This window comes from Phaethon aethereus, assembly GCF_964289735.1.
Source record: "Phaethon aethereus genome assembly, chromosome: 8".
Lineage (NCBI taxonomy): Eukaryota > Metazoa > Chordata > Aves > Phaethontiformes > Phaethontidae > Phaethon > Phaethon aethereus.
Genome location: NC_138584.1, coordinates 22,366,580 through 22,384,010, shown reverse-complemented (window position 1 = coordinate 22,384,010; position 17,431 = coordinate 22,366,580). Strand labels below are relative to the sequence as shown.

Here is a 17,431-nt window from a genome sequence, read left to right as displayed (position 1 = left end):
GCATCGGGAGCACAAGTCTTATGAGGAGCAGCTGAGGGAACTGGGGTTGTTTAGTCTGGAGAAGAGGAGGCTGAGGGGAGACCTTATTGCTCTCTACAACTACCTCAAAGGGAGTTGTGGTGAGGTGGGTGTTGGTCTCTTCTCCCAAGTAACTAGCAATAGGACGAGAGGAAATGGCCTCAAGTTGCACAAGGGGAGGTTTAGACCAGATACTAGGATGAATTTCTTTACTGAGAGAGTGGTCAAACATTGGAACAGGCTGCCCAGGGAGGTGGTGGAGTCACCATCACTGGAAGTATTCAAAAAAACATGTGGGTGTGGCACTTCGGGACATGGTTTAGGGGGCATGGTGGTGTTGGATTGATGGTTGGACTTGATGATCTTAAAGGTCTTTTCCAACCTCAATAATTCTGTGATCTGATACACTACTGTATGATTATCTGTTTTAATGGAATTTTCCTGAAAAACACAAGTAAGCTGACACCAGACATTTTGTCTTCTTCATAGGACCAAGCAAAAAACAACACAGCACTTCATAGTACCAAGAAAAAAACAAACCACAGCACATTATAAAGCTGTTCCAAATAGCATGCGGCCAAAGATTCACCTGGCAGGGTCAGGTTTGAATCAAAATACAAAATAACAAGTAGCCACTGGAGACTGTTAGCACTAGGAGAAATGTGCCAGAAGTGTGTGGAACAAGGTGAAGTCAGTCCTTTCCTTGGATAACCCTGTCTTGGATATAATTCCTCCTGGACTGTGATCTTTGTGTTCTCCCAAACACTACTTACAAAAGCAAAGCTCTGCATCCTGCAAAGAACTCTGCTAATTCAGACTCTCACACACACGGTTATAAATGAAGCTGTGGGCTGCTATTTAAACGCCATTCCTGTGCTTGTCATTGTTCACCTGTATGTCTCTATGAGCACTTTAAGAGTAAAGTTATTCTTCATTATGTGCTGATACACTTCACACTGCACAAAGGAAAAAAAAAAACGGGGGGGGGGGGGAGGAGAGAGAGAGAAATGTCCAAAATAACATAAGCAAAAATAATCAAAGTAAATTATTTCAGTGGGAATAAAATGCAGGCATAAATATGAAGCTGTAATGACAGAAGGTTGACAACTACAGAAGAGAAATAAAGATTTCTTTTTCTCCACACATGCACAGCAGTACAAAAGTATTTTTCTACAAGAGTATCATTGAAAGGGAATTAGTTGGAAGCAAGTGTTGAATATATGCCGTGCATATTTACTGAAATAATCAGGTGTACACTCATTCTTTTGTATTACACTCAGAAGAGAATATTCCAGACTAAGCCATCACTAGGCCTACAGTTTAGCATTGTGTTTTTGCCAGGAATGTGTCTATTAAAAAAAAGAATTAATAATCACACATCACTCAGTAAACAGTAAAAGGTTCTGCATAGTAGCAGAACAGACAGGTAAGCACAAACATACAAAGTTTGTATACTGTATGGCATTATTAAAAGCATATGAAATATCCCACAGTTAAAACAGAACCACTGTGTATAAGTGGTTCATACATGCAGCAAAACAATCTAGGTGTTAACTTGCTGCTTAAATCTTAAACCAAAGTAATGCTACTTTCATCGTGTAAAACTTAGACTGCATAATGATTCCAGGAATCAAAAACAATTTCTGAATTGATTTTGGCTTTGTTTTATTTTAGCAAAACTTTTCTTTTACAAATTGGAGAATTGTGCCCATATATCAACAAACCAGAGCAACTTACAGTTAATGGAACCACAAATTGTTTTCTTAATGAGTTATTGTGGGATGACAAATCTATTTAAACCACCAAACTGACACAGTTGCATCCAAAATTAGGCTATGCACAAGCTCCTCCAAAAAAACCAACCCCAAGAATCATGATAAATGTTTATTTTTAAGATGTGATTTTGGGATGGGTTTTTTTTTTAGTCTTATCAATATTCTGAATGGAGGAAGAAGTTTGTCTAAGGGAGAAACCCACTCAAATCCATGTAAAAATTGCTGCAAATGGGAAAAAATAGGCTCTCTTTCTCTAGGTCTTCTCCAATGTCTTATTCTTGACCTTAGTCAATGCTTTAACATTGCTGGCTTTTTGAGATTCATTTCCAAGTCCTTGGGTATGGATAAGAAATAGATCAGGCTACTGAACAACAGAAACCTCTAGCCATGCTGTAGTTTTTGCAGTATTTCTAAATACATTAATGGTGAAAAAGGATGGATGCAGAGATGAAAGTCCTCAGGTACGGGTAAAACTGGTGGATTTCTAAGGTAGTGCCTAGGGTGCCTATGCTTCAAAGGCTATACAGGAGAGAAGACAGAGCTTCTGAACAAGACGTGCAAAAAAAAAAAGCCATAATTCTGTGGCCGTCAGCCCACAGTGCTTAGGCAGTATGTTCGTTTGGATTTATAGCCCCCAAATGCTTCCAAAAATTAGGTTTCAACATCCCCTCTTTCAAAAACCGAGAAGTCACACTTTTCTTTTTAAAAATAAACACAAGAAACAGGATAATACTGCCACTGCATTCACAGTCGAGTGGAAGCTATGTGGGGACCCCAGATACCACAGTTTTGGACTTGGACAAAATTTAGTCCAGCAGAATATGCATTTTGCAATGATGAAGAAGGCCATACCTTTTTAGGCAGACATGCTGGAAAAACTACCAGTCCTCTAAACTAAGATTAAAAAACAGGACCACCAGGATTTCCACAGGACCCTATAGATACATATAGCCTATTATTCAATGGATGTTGGTGCCTAAAATTCACTTCCACAGTTCTGGTACAAATAAATTGCATTCCAAAACAGCTGGGTGGAACTGTGCCAATACCCCTAGAACTTCCAGCAGGAACACAACTAAAAGACACTTCAGAACAGTTTGTTCATCTTCCTAACCCTGTTGTCAAAGAAGGGATACTATTTCAACCATTGTGCTATCTCTAGAGAAGCACAATTTTTATGCACAAAGCTTCTGGTTTCTCTAAAAACATCATGCAAAAGGTATTTTTCAAGGGTACTTCCAATATGAAGAAGCTGCTTTGTTCAGGGCCTGTAGTTTAGAGACTCTCAGTATAGTTGCAGATGTGGAAGTCTTACATTTTAGCACAGTTAGGGTTACTAACATCTTCACACCAAAAGGAAATTAAAGTACACCAAAAGCCCTATCTCAGAGTAGTACTGTCATTGCCAAATGCATTTATCAATTTTCACATTATGCATTTAACAATTTACTAAGTGGTACATTTTAGCGGCCAGATAGCTCCTCATGTTTTTAATCTAATTAACCTACTCCAACTGGAAGTTTTATAACATAACTTGTTGCTCTTCCTTTTGAACAATATCGCCACACTTTTCAAGACACTGATGTGATCATATCCTTCCTTTTTACTTTTGTCCAGTTAAACTGGGAAGAGAAATGTATTTTTATACCACATCAGACAGCCACAAAACTTTAATAGCACATTTACAAGGAACTGTATTCACCAAGATTCTCTCACCTATCAGGAATGCCCAGTCTCTTGACACTTCGGTATACTGAAAGAGTATTTGCCACATGACGATAATTAAACCAGAATCGAGATGTGCACACCTTGAATTTTTAAGGGAAAAAACGCGACATATTAAATAGTGTAAAAGATACAAACTGGCCTGGCACATTGCATCAGAAGACCATGACTACAGGACTACCAACTAGTAACAAATCAGAAAGAACATAGCGGCACCAAGAAACTCATGACATATGTATCTCTTTATAAATCTTTGTTGTACAAAAGCAACAAATGTTGAAAATAAAAAAACCTTCTTAACATACTGACTCATGAAAAAATTGTCATAAAACCCAACTAAGTATAGAAAGCAGTACTTCAGGGAATACATCAGAACTTCAGGGAATACATCAGCAATAGCAAGTGGATAAGCTAAATTTTTTCATTTGCTTTCATCATATCAAAGGAAGAGTTCCCAACCCAGTAACAAAGTCATTTTGTGAGTGTTCTTGCACAAAAGCGTAAGTGAATTCATGCAGAAGCCACACACAAGGGAAAATACACTAAGAATGTTTGTATTTATGGAGTCAAATATAATAGAGAGCTAAGTGAGATCTAACCAAAATCTGAATACAAAATCTCAAAAATCTCAAAGGAGTTCAGGTTCTACTGTTCTAACAGGCAAGGTGTTGGGCACCAGCCATTCCCGTACTTGAACTATTCCATAGGCCAGATATTACTTAACCTGTCCTCAAAAACCTCAAACCAATGAGATCCCAAAAACCTTCAGAGGCAATCTGCTGTAGTTCCTTAGCAGCTTTATCATTGTCATTGTGTTTAACTTAAGTTCGCTACTTTTCGTTTGTTCAGCAGCAAGGACAGCAATTATCTTTGGATACAAATTTCCTTCACTTTTACAAGTCTTTCAAACAGACAAAGGAAAAAGCATTTTAGAAGAAGTGACTTTAAAATCACAAAAATAGAGAAGCAGGAACAAACGTTTAAGAAAGTTTTTTAATTTTTCACCTTTAAATGTACAGCTCTAATTTAAATAGAAACATCTTTACACTATGCAACACCTTTTTCTCCAGCCTTTTCATAAAAAGAAATGAGTAGTAGTTTAAATAATAATAAAAATTCAGCCTGAAAGGATCCCCTTGAGTCTCGACCATCCTGTCAGGATTCCCGTTAGGAATTTCAAAAACGCCCACAGGAATCAGCCCATGAGAACATTTGCCTTTCAGCAAGATTTAAAGCTTTGAAAACTAACTGTGGCCAATCTAGCAGTGACATTTCAAGATATTATAATCTGCTTCTTTCCTCCACTACCTCCCTTTACAACACAGTGGAAAACGTGCCTATGCTTTAAATATAGCTATTCACACTGCAGCATATTAATTCAAACTACTGACGAGGTGGGATTGCAGAATCCAGGCTTGAAGTACCCGACAGCAGTAACAACCCCCCATTTTACTGCTTTAAAAATTAGTAGCAATTGTTACAAAAGTTTAATCATGAACTACTGAAAAAATATAACTAGCAAAGAATCTGTTGAGGACAGAAAGTATAGCTCCTTGGACCTAATTTTCCACTTGCTTTGTGTGTTTTTATGGGCACTAATAAAAGCACCTATTTTTTCATAGTATTAAAGTAGTACTTGATGTTTGAATAGTTTCAAGTTTGCACATTGTAAAATATAGAAATTATTCCTTCTACTTCAATTAACTACTGTTAACTTCCCTTTTATATTGCTCAGTTTTAGTGTCTGGAAAATAAACAGCTGCTACTGAGTAATTACAATAGTGTTCTGAAACAAATTAGTCATTAAGACATGAATTGTGATTAAGAACCAATTGTGTAGCATGATTCAAAGCTACTAAAAGATTCATGGCAAAGAAAAAAAAAAAACCCTAGGATAAGAACAGTTGATCTAAACATTATGTTGCCTGAATTTATTTTATTCTTAGCCTGTTATCGCAAGTTAACACATTGAGTAAGAACAAAAATCAGAAATAAATTGCACCTTTCTGGCCAAAGAGATATACTTCTCTGATATCAGAATTACACTTTTGTTCAACATGCAATATGGTAATTTAAATGTTTTAATGCTGTCAGAACTTTTGTTTTATGAATCCTGACATGTAGCTAGACGTTTTGAGTGCTTGAAATGCAGTCACACTGGAAAGATAATTTTATTATAGTGTAATAAATTTGCAGGTACAATTTCAAATTTATTCATTTCCAAGTCTTTATCTTTCCATTTCTTTCAAATGAAGAGAATTCTTGAGTGACTGTGGCAATTATGGCTCCTGATGAAAAATTGTAAACTTTATTGGAAGAAAACAACCTGGACCACACTTACCAAAACTGCCCAGTTATTTGTATGACCACTTCTAAAGAACTGTTCTGCCTGATCCTGAAAGATGGAGAAAATATTAGATGTTTTTCAGCAATAAGAAAGAAATGACCGCTCATATTTTTGTTGTTTCCACAAAACAGTGTTCAATGCATATGTTTATCCCACCCTAACACTGAATAAACATTACAAAAGTTTCAAGAGAGGTAGTTTTTCTTATTCTGTTTTGCACACTTCATGCAAACTAATTGCTCTAAATCTTTCCCTGAAACTTGCTAAATAACAAAGGAGAAAGAACTACTAATTGCTTGCAGCTTAGTTAAAACAAAAACCCCACACACCTCTATCCCAAAGGACACTCGAAAGAACAAAATAAAATTATTTTTTGACCTACAGTTTCTTCCTTAATGAGAAAAGGGGCTTGGATTAATTTCTATTTTCATTGTTCCTCTCATCTTTTTCAAAGGCAGGTAAGTGAATCTGCAATTTTAACCCATTTTAAATACAAAGTGTTCACATTTACCGTCCAAAATCAGGAGCTATGACAACAACAACTCTCTCTATAATCTGTTATCCATAGTCTCCACCGTGCTTTGCAGAGGAGAGGGGCCTTTTTCTTTAACAGATAGCATAAAGTAGGACACAGAAAGGGGTAAGACTTCCCAGAGGTAAGGGAACAAATCTGTCACAGGACAAGAATCCATACTTGCTGATTCTTAGTCAGACTCTGTTAACTCTCTGAGGGGTGCCGGGCTGATGCCTGCAGTCTCACACAAATCACAGTAACAGAAAAAGCATTTGTTAAAATACACGTAAAGCATACCATACTTCAAGTAGCAAACAACTGGAGTATAATTAGTAAACCAGAGGCTCTTGAAGTATTTCCATTGGCTATTTTTTGTCCTACTTGTAATTAATTTAACGCATAACAACTCGTTAATAAAGCAGAATTCAAATGCCAACAACACTCCAGATGTAGTGTGGGCACAGTGCAAAAAGCATAATTACTGAAATATGAAATTACTCCAGATTGAAAAAAAAAAAAGTCGCTCCTTCTCGCTCCTTCGGCGTGCAATATCTCACACCTGCGCGCAGGCCACACGGCAATCAAGCCCAGGTGAGCCCGGGCAGCTCGATCGGCTGTGAAAGCGCCCGACCCCTCACCCTGTTTTTTAACCGAAGAAACTCCCTTCACACAGAACCTAGCCAGCCAGCGTCCGGAACGGGACATCAAACACCGACTTCTGAAAGTTACGCTGCGCAGCCAAATAAAAACCGCGTTTCAGAAACCTGCAAACGTGTTAAAAGACGGTGTGGTGGCGGGATGTTAACAGTTTAAACAAGGTACATGTGCCTGACGAGCCCCGTCGCTCCCGGGCCGGCCGGCGTGGCTCACAGACCACCGGCGCCTGGAGAGTCGCTCGCAGACTGCGCCCCCAGGCATTGGCACAGCCCCTCCCAGGGCGCCACATGCGCCTCGGGGCAGCTCCCCCGGCGCGGCCGCCAGAGCGGCGGCGGGGCGGGCAGCCGAGGGACGGCGGGCGCGTGCTTTGCCGGCGGAGGGGAGGAGATGGGGGGAGTGGGGGAACAGCAGCATAGAGACTGCGGCGCGGCTCAGCGCCGCCCGCCCCCTCTCTCTCTCCCCGACGGCCGCTCACCACCAGCCTTCGTACCTGGACGCCGCTGGCGAGCGCTGCACCGCAGCACCCCAGGAACAGGGCTGCCACCGCGCGGACCAAGCAGACAGCAGGCACTGGGGCCGCCATCTTACCCCAACTCCTCCGCAAAGCTCCGGCCGCCGCAACTGCCGGAAGGCGCCAAGCGACGTCTGCGCATGCTCCGCGCCGCGCTTCGCCCTCTCTCCTGAGGCAGTGGCAGCTGGAGTGTCCCTGCGCGTGGAGGAACGGTGTTCCCGCTGTGAGCCGGGCCAGGCGCTTAGTCCCGTATCGGAGCTCCCTCGGCCTTGCCAGGCCCCGGAGAGCTTGCTTTAAATTCGATTCTTACAGAGCTGATGCAGTAATAGTAGCATATTTCACTGTTGACTTGAGCATAGATGTTCGTTACGGCCCTGTTGTGAGGTGCAATGCAGCCCTACCCTGACCTTGTCCATCCCTTGGACAGGCCCAGCTAGCAGCAGAAAACACAGCGGCCTCGCATCTCGCCTTCAGCTTGCGAGGCTCCTGGGGTGTAACAACAGCTGTTTCTCTCAGCCTTGCACCAACATTATGCTTGAATCACTGGGATTTGTTGAAATTGCCATGAGAGCAGGGTGGGGGGCATGTTGAGCTGTGGGCCAAGGGTGGCCGCAGGGCACAGCTGCCTTGGAGAGCTGGGAAGAGGGACCACCTTTGGTGGGGAGCAGAGTAGGATCTGAGAGTAGATCTGTAAGACACCTTGCCTTTGTTACATACATCCCTCAGAGCTGATGAATCACCAGATTTTTATTTCTGTCTGTTGAACCACTTGGTATGATTCTTTTATTTCCACTAACTCATCCTGTCACCACCTTTGTTCAATTGCCTGATAGCTTCCATTAGTGAAGATTCAGAATACACCCCGAATCATGCAAGCTATTTCCTGCCTCGTGTACTTGTCATCAGTAATGACTTTCTCAGACAGGAGCATATTTCCATATATTGATGTTGGAATTTCAGTAACATCACATTTGCTGTTTGAAAGCATCACTGGTTTCCTCGAGAATCCCCTGTGATTAGATCACCTTTTCTTTTTGTGTCTAAAGCTAATGAACGCACTCCATCTTGAAGACTACAGCCACCAGCTCCTGTTGTGCCTGAACACGTCTCCTGTGTGAGCCTTTCATGAACCTACTGAGAAGTGCTATGGGTGTCTTTGTCCTTTGGTACCTGCTTGTAAGCTGCACTGTTTATCATCTTGCTCTAGAAAACTAAACGAATTTAAGACTAGGGCCAAGCTTAAGCTTTTTCCTTGCCATTTCAAATGCTTCCACTTAGGTCTCAGATGCGTTCAAGATGTGTCAGTAATTCTAAAGGATAGGCAAGTATCATTCAGAGCATGTACTCATGCAGTTTTATAAACTGAGTTGATTTCATGTGCTTTGACTTGGATAGCTCCTCATTACCTTTCAGCTCCCATGTAGACTTGGTCAGATAACATGTGACAGAAGGTCTCAACCTTTGACTGAACTTCTTTCTGCTAAGCTTAGTTCTTTGCTCTTTGCATTTATTGCAAATATTCATCTTTTGGTATCATGCATTTTGGCCAACAGCTTTTCCCATAGAAATAATGTCATCAGCTGTATCCTGGTGATGCATCTTTTAACGAGGCATAAATCCTGATGTTTCATCCACACTGAATGAAATGTAAGGTCAAATGTTGCCAAAACGTGACTTCAGCTTACCAAGAAACATTCCTGATATGAGAAACAATGAACATATTTTCTGTTACTAAGACTTAAAAACATCCCATTCACATAAAAACTCCTGAACCTTTTGCAGTTTGTGTCACAGCTGACCTTAATTTTGTTATTCTCTGGAATACTTGACTTCGTAGCTTTAACAACATTCTCTTAAGGTCACTGTGTATAATTTGCTACATAAGAAAAAAGGAAATGTAAAAAAAAAACCCAAAATTTCTGTCATGTAGCATTGTAATGATGTAAACATAGGTTATCACCTAGGGACTCTACAAGCAGACATCTGCTACTTGTGCTGAGCAATTAAGAGCTGTAGCAAATTATCCTTACATGAAATATCACTTATAGGGGATGAGGCATTTAAAATACTAGGTTTCACCAATAGTAGGAATACTTTAAGCACACTTGTACAGTCAATATTGCTGCTGTTTCTCATGGGTTATATGGAGTTGGTGCTGCAATCTATAGGAAGGTTTAGCTGATCCTTGATGTGAAAGTATAGCTGCAGACCCATGAGTCTTGTGTCACATGCTGTCTGCTGCAGTGTGTGAGCAATGTTTGGATCAGCTACAGTCACACTGCAGGTGTTACTGTTCAGGTCATATTGCTGCCCTTCCATCCCAGGGCAGAGACAGCACTGAGTTAGGGCAAGCTCAGTTTCACAAGCTCATTGGAATATTCCAAAAGAATGGCCATTATTCCCTCGATTTATATGCTGCCTAATACAGTGCATAGTTCACTTTTATAGATCCGTCTCTGATTTGCCTTCTGGATTCCCTTAGTCTGCTTGAGTGTATTTTGCAGTGGATCTAGTTCTTCTTCTACTTCTGCCTTTTATTTCTTTACAGTCTCAGTCTTTCATGGGCTTTAGTATTCATCAGACACACATGAGTGTGCCAGTGCTTCAGGCATTATTCTTGGAGGCGGTATCACTTTTTTTTTCCCCCAGTAAGATAGTACCAAAAGCTTTGCCTTCATTTTTTTCATCCTTATTCCCTTAGGCAGCTCTTAATACAGACTTGGTATTTGCTTCCGTGCCTGTACAGGATTTTTTTTTTTGTCTAGAAATTAAGCTCTATGCTATCTGCCTCTGCTTCTTCATTCTGCTTTGTTTCCATGCTAATCACAGTATTTTTCATGCTCTCAGTCTCTTTAGCTTGACCTTTGCCACAATGTTTCTTGTACCTCAAGCTGAGTAATTGGAAAGGACACCAAATGTGTATCCCAAAATGATTTGTAATTAAAACAACTGTTTAAAAAGCTGCTGTAACTGCAGCTGGTATTCACATTGGTGCACATCCTGGTGCCCTTCTAGGTTCTTTCCTCCTCCAGCAGGTTGCTCAGGCCCTAATCCTCTAATTTATGCCCTCTAAAAATTGCCCTCTAAAAGCCATCTGTCAGCTTGCTCTTGTCCAGCATGCACCAAACAAACCTAGCCTTCCTCTGAGGAGGGGGCAGCAATCCCAAATATACCCCATAAGCTCCTGAGAGAAGGATTTGTGCCTACTAGAGTTTACTTGACACTTTTTGACTGCAAGTTTTTTTTCTATACCAAAAATGTTAATTAAATATCTTTAATTTGCTTGGTATTAACCTTGATTATATTAGCTATATGTATCATAGTGTATCTCTTCCTTCTTCTATACTCTTGATCCTTGTTCTGTGTTTCTTTTCCTGTTTCTATCAATCAGACTTGCAAGTACTGCCTGATAATTTGCTACTGTAGAAGATAAAGAAAAGAAATACATCTTTGGCTGTATTTATTACGCTTACAAAAGAAAAATGAAAAGGAACTCTTGCAATGAAGTAAGTCAACAAGACGGATTCTTAAGGAATCGTCAGTAATAGCTCAGCTGTATTATCTCACTAAAGAATGCAGATTTATTACTTTCTTCATTTTGACTGTCAATACAATGCATTAAAAAAATTGTTCTGACCAAAGAAGTCTGCTACAGTTTGGTATCTGAGCTGCTAAAATGGCTGTCTTCAAATACGGAACCTGAATGAAACAACAGTAATCAAATTAATGATTGATCTTATTCATTTGTGGTTTTTTTCCATTTCTGTTAGTGGAAGACTGGCTTGACTACAGAATGTTTGTACTTTTAAAAAAGATTTACAATAGCACAGTAATACTGATAAAAAATAGACAAAAAGGATACAGTGAGAGTAATAGATATAGAACTTCCAAAGGAAAATAACTTGAAAGAAGTCTTGCTTCTAATATTTTCAAGCTGAAACAATTGTACTGAACTGTGTTTATCAATAGATTATTTTTGAACATGGGTTAAACACATTAGAACATACACTTTTGTGCATCCTTAACATCAAGTTGCTTACCTCTACATCAGAATCAAACTAGACAATATTTCTTACTGTTCTTTACAAAGTGAGATTATAGACATAATTTTGTACAGTGCCTTTTGAGGTCAGAATAGAACACAGCCAAAAACCTTGAAACCTACAATGAAATTCAGTTGACATTTGTACTTAATGAATTAACCTTGTCATCAGCTCTCTTCTGTTATTAATGATGCAAATATTGCCAGGCATGGAGTTTCCATAATGTTCAATTGTGTAATTATTCAGTATTTAATCTTCAGAAGACAAGAGGTTACAAACCATTCCAACAGCTTATCCTGTTGGTAAAATAAGTAATGTATGAGAAAACAAAACATGAAAAAACAGTGGCAACTTTTTTACATAATTTGTTAGGTATAATGGCAGTCATCAAATGTGAATGCACATCACATTTGGTCTCAGTGCACCAGTTTTTTCTTAATAGAAAACAATGTTGAAAACCTTTGTCAAAACATTCTCGTTTCTTAAAATATGTGAAAAATACAGCAGTAAAAAAACCCTTTATCTTTTTAAAATTACCCTTTTGATTGTATTTTTCCATTAATATTTCAAAAGGGCACATTCTCAAATAGAAAATTCATGGGCTTCTTACTTAGGAACAAGGTAAGAATCTGAATTAAATTGCCCTAAATAAGGCTAAGTTTACAACCATAGCTTTACTCCTGAATTCAAGCAGCGGATATAACACATCATGCCTTAGAATCATTAAGAAGTCATCACTACTAGTTCTGACATCTCTATGATAAATCTGTCACGTGTCCCAAAGACACCAAGCATCTGAATGTCTCAGGAAAGTCCTCCCTGTAGTGACTGAGCTGACATGGTCTCAGCTCTGCTGGTTAAATTTAACTCAAGTAAAGGGCCATGTTGCTGATGGACTCATTTTAACTCCCAAACCATTACTTAAAGCTATTATGTGTATTCTTAGACTCCTCTACAGCCTGCGATCTAAATATATCCTTTTGTCTTCCAAGTAATTTTCATTTGCAGCAAGGGTTTTTTACTCCATTGAGGACACCTCATCAGCTATATGAGAAACTGTCGTGGTTTAGCCCCAGCCAGCAACTAAGCACCACGCAGCCGCTCGCTCACTCCCCCATGGTGGGACGGGGGAGAGAATCGGAAGAGTGAAAGTGAGGAAACTCATGGTTTGAGATAAAGACAGTTTAATAAGTAAAGCAAAAGCCGCGCACGCAAGCAAAGCAAAACAAGGAATTTGTTCACCACTCCCCATGGGCAGGCAGGTGTTCAGCCACCTCCAGGGAAGCAGGGCTCCGTCACGTGTAATGGTTTCTTGGGAAGACAGACGCCATAACTCCGAACGTCTCTCCACCCCTTCCTTCTTCTTCGTCCCAGCTTTATATACTGAGCATGACGTTATATGGTATGGAATATCTCTTTGGCCAGCCTGGGTCAGCTGTCCCAGCTGTGTCCCCTCCCAGCTTCCCGTGCACCCCCAGCCTGCTCACTGCAGGCCAGCATGAGAAGCTGGACCGTCCTTGACTACTTAGCAACAACTCAAAACATCAGCACCTTATCAATATTTTTTCATCCCAGATCCAAAACATAGCCTCACACTAGCTTCTATGAAGAAAATTAACTCTACCCTGGCTGAAACCAGGACAGAAACAAACACAACAGTTTTGAAAGTTAAAGGCTGAATGCACATCAGCTTTACCTGAAAAAATGCTAGATTTAATGTTATGAGAATTGTATTAGAAATAAGATATACAGTGAGCACTGAGTCAACTTGAAAAAGGTCACTCATACACCAAGTACAATAACATTGATTAACATTAAATATTTGAACAGTGACTAAAACTGAATCCAGTAAATTGCCAGGAAAGGTTATGTAGATCACTGTGTGATGAGTACAGAAATGTTACTAGAACTGATTCATGGAAGATTGCACTCAAGAAGCAAAACTTAAGATAAATCCAAAAATAGGCCATTAAGAAATTTAAAGAAGTATTTTCAACACAAGGAATCTTTAATTTTTAAATCAGTAAATATGCATGTTTATTTCTGTTTTTCCAGGAGTTATGGGGTAGAGTAGGTCAAAACAGTCCAAAAGTTTGTAGAAAAAAGCTCACTTTTACTTTTTAGAGTAGTTTCTAGGCTGTGAACAAAAGTGGCAGTGGATCACCAAACCTTAATAATTTCCTTGATTACTCAAACTGTGTAAAGCAGAGCTTTTGGTTCCCTCTTTAGCTTCATTTAGCAGGATACTGTAAAAGCTGCTACGGATTAAGTGGAAAGTACTCGTGCTGAACTAAGCATGTAGTATCCTTCAGTATACTATAAATTCTAACTCCCTGCTCTTTGAAATTAAAAGTACCTATTTCTTTAAGCATATTTACTGGAAGCTGTTCCCAAGGAGAAATGCCAGAATGACTTCATAAATTGAAATCATAATGCTTGTGAGTCAGATTTTGCTATGATTTACAAAAATGCAATCTTGTTGAAATTTCCTTCTGTGCAGAAGGTCAGTAAAAGGCCTTTTCACCATTACAGTGCTGGCACTCAGTGCAAGGTGGAATTTTACTTAAAAATTAAATGAGCTGTTACTAAGCAGAAAGTCTGGATGAAACCAAATAATACATTCAGCAAGAAAGTAAACTGGTGACGAGGCAATCCCCCAAATACCTGCTTGCTTAAAAGCCAAATTGTGTGGCCTAAATTAATCAGTATATTGTGCAAACTGAAGAGAACCGCCCATATGAGAATGTATTCAGTTATGAAGTCTATGAAAGTTTTTCTATATTGTTCTGCAACTCTGATGAATAAAAAATTCCAAACACTTTCTTTTTACCTCCCTTTCTCTTCATGGTAAGGAGTGTATCCTGATGAGATTTTTCTAACTGAAAGCGACCATCAAGAAAATGTTGTAGTGATAACAGGAATTATCAATACATGAATATGTGCCTGTTGTTTCTATGTGTCTGTCCTGTTCTATGACCTGAACTAACTATTTTAGCTGCTAAATATACATTACATGAAAATGTAAAAGGTACATTTACTGCAGTTAATGACCTTTTACATTTTAAGATAGGCGTTCAAATTTACATGTTCATTTGAGGTGATTGATTTCTATATGGAGAAAAGACACCAATCAGTCAATCAGTTTCAACTAATCAGTGCCTTAATGGATGCATTTGCAAAAGTATTATCTAAGTGAGAATAATTTTCCTGCACTTTAACTCTCTGATAGTTATCGAGGATTTCCTTAAACAAAATTTCTGTCATTATAATATCATGTCAATGCTGAGGAAAAAAATCTTGCACTTGGAAAAAAAAGATTACTAACAAAACTTTATTAAAGAACAAACATTATGTGTGTATATATTAAAGATTTAAAGCTTCAGAGCCTGCTATGTGTCCCAATGTCATAGACTGTTCAGTGTGGTAATTTTGCCAGGCTTTTGCCTCACCACCCTGACCCAAAGGCGTAAATTCAGGGTCAGTGAAATGGCCAGACTCCCTATAGAGTTCAGTGACCAAAACCCCAAACAGCACAACCTAAGTTAAAACAGACAAGGAATTAATTGAAATTATGCCTGTCTTGGATTCTAGAGATTATAAAGGTGACTTAAATCTGCACTTGTGAGATCCTCTTTTCATTTTTTAACAGATTGTTAGCTTTCTGGGCTGGAGGATGTGATCTTCTGACAATGGATTAATCAGTGGGGAAGAAAAGAAAAAACTTCCTTTTGGAATTCTCAGATCATTCAACCCAAGCTTTTAGTAAAAGATCCAGGGTTTAATCATGTCAAATACATATTATTTACTAAGGTCTATTAGCTGCATGTTCATATGAAATATATATCTCAGGAAAATAATATAGCTATATTTATCAGGTACAGAAATGCATGCCCTATTTGTGGGCTGCAAGAATCTAAGATTGAAGTTTCACAAACAGCACCTTAAAAATAACACATTATTCTTTTCAGAATAATGACATTGAAGTCATGACATGAGGTCAAGGGTACATTACTTCACTTACTACTTAGCTTTGGAATAAAGATGATAATAATTTGACTGTGCTAAACAAAATATAATAAATGCTTTTCATCTGTACAGCACCTCTTACTGAAAGATCTCAAAACATTCAGTGTTCATTTCATATCATTTTGAAACCAGGAGTCTAAAAAACCCTATTGAAAAATTTGCGGTGTTGCTACTATATATTCATTTTTGCTCCTTCATATGATTCTGTTTGCCTGCATATTTCCGCAAGATAAGGAAAACAATTTCAATATTTTTGGTTGTTATGTATTATCTTGTTATGTGAAGCATTTGTAATACAGATTCCCTTCCATGGGTAGATTTTTATCACAAGATTCTAAAACAGTATTTAAAATTAAGGAGGCTGAACAAATTTTGCCTGCCTTATATCCTAATCTAGGAACCAGAACAGTATAAACCATCTTTTCCATTTCTTTCAGTAATTCTGTATCCAGTTATGATCTAAAATTGCCATATTGGTTTTCAAATCCTTTTGTGAAATAAATTCATCCATTAGCCTATTTATCTGCTCAGAATTCTAGAAAACAAATGTATTTTCTCTCTCTGAGGATATATTCATAGTTTCATAAATGAAAAATTTGTTTTGGAAAGGAAGTATGTCTGTGTGTGTATTAGTAATATTGAATGGTGAAATCAGTCTTTTTCCCAGAAATTGCTTATAACACTATTGCCATAAAAGAAGTCAGCTAGAAAAGCTGTACAGTCTGCTTCTAGAAATCATGATTCTCTTTTCCCTAGCCCAGAGGCTGAGGGAATAAAAAGTTTCAGCAGAAAGCCAGGAAAATGCAGTAGAATATCATTAATTGTCAGTCAACTTACATAGAACAATAACATGTCAGCTATACTACAGGGTAATTTTAAAATTCTGTTCAAAATGATGTGGAGGTGATTTAGCGGTACAATGTAGAGAAAGAACTATTTTAAGAGATCTTTGAATATTCAAATCTTTTCCAAATAGTACCAACTCAGCTGTAAGCCAGCAACAAAAGCAACAGTAAAGACTATAGGTAAATGCCTGAATGTGATCCATTTGTTCTACAGAATATATCCACTATAAAAAAAAAAAATTACTTGATTGGTGTTACTGCTAATAAATCCATTTCAGATTTATCATCAGATACAAAGTATTCGAAGACATGGTAAAGTTAATAACATCTTAGTTTCTCACTGTCCCAGTGTATTTGAGAGCTGTGAGAGACATTTTTAAGACTGCAAACGTTGAGACAGCCATACTTTCAATTTTTTTAATGAATCAGGACAAGGAACATACTAGTGATTCCAGTTTTATAAGATAACTTGAAGGAAAGGAAACAACAGATACTGACAAGGCTTGCTTCAGAAATGCACTAAGATCCAGAATGTACAAGGAAAAACATTTGAAGCAAGTGATCACTTTTTCAAATACACAAGGGACAAAATCATATTTTTTTTTAATTTTTGTTCTTGAACATTTATGAATACTTATGAAAGCTGCAGCCACAGAGTTTGTCAGTTGTACAGCTGTGTCATTTTACAGTAACCCTCCTCTTGAGACAAGAAGTTCACATAGGAGCAGAACTTTGTAAGAAATTCTCCCGAAAACAGCTATCTTTAACAAGCTTCTCCTGAATCCTGCCTTGTGTCATGACTCCAACACCCAGCCAGGGAGTATTTGCTTTCCAGAACACAATTGCCTCATCTCTTAAGAGACATTAGTAAGCCAGGGCCAAGGGTCCTGTTCAGCACTGCAGTTGAACAACTACTTAGTTTTATTGGATAACATGACAAGGAAAAAAAAAAAGTCTTGGTGGTTCAAGA

At 38.6% G+C, this 17,431-nt stretch overlaps 1 protein-coding gene across 1 annotated transcript in view; it reads right to left on the bottom strand.

The window, feature by feature from the left end:
- The window catches only part of PIGK (phosphatidylinositol glycan anchor biosynthesis class K), a gene marked incomplete at both ends in the record, with an annotated part of 76,172 nt that extends 68,553 nt beyond the window's left edge, over nucleotides 1–7,619 (bottom strand). The window contains 3 exons of the mRNA XM_082002994.1: nucleotides 3,510–3,601; nucleotides 5,860–5,913; nucleotides 7,527–7,619. Coding sequence (XP_081859120.1) covers nucleotides 3,510–3,601; nucleotides 5,860–5,913; nucleotides 7,527–7,619 — 239 coding nt within the window. The remainder of the gene's footprint in view (nucleotides 1–3,509; nucleotides 3,602–5,859; nucleotides 5,914–7,526) is intronic.
- Nucleotides 7,620–17,431: the final 9,812 nt, after the last annotated feature.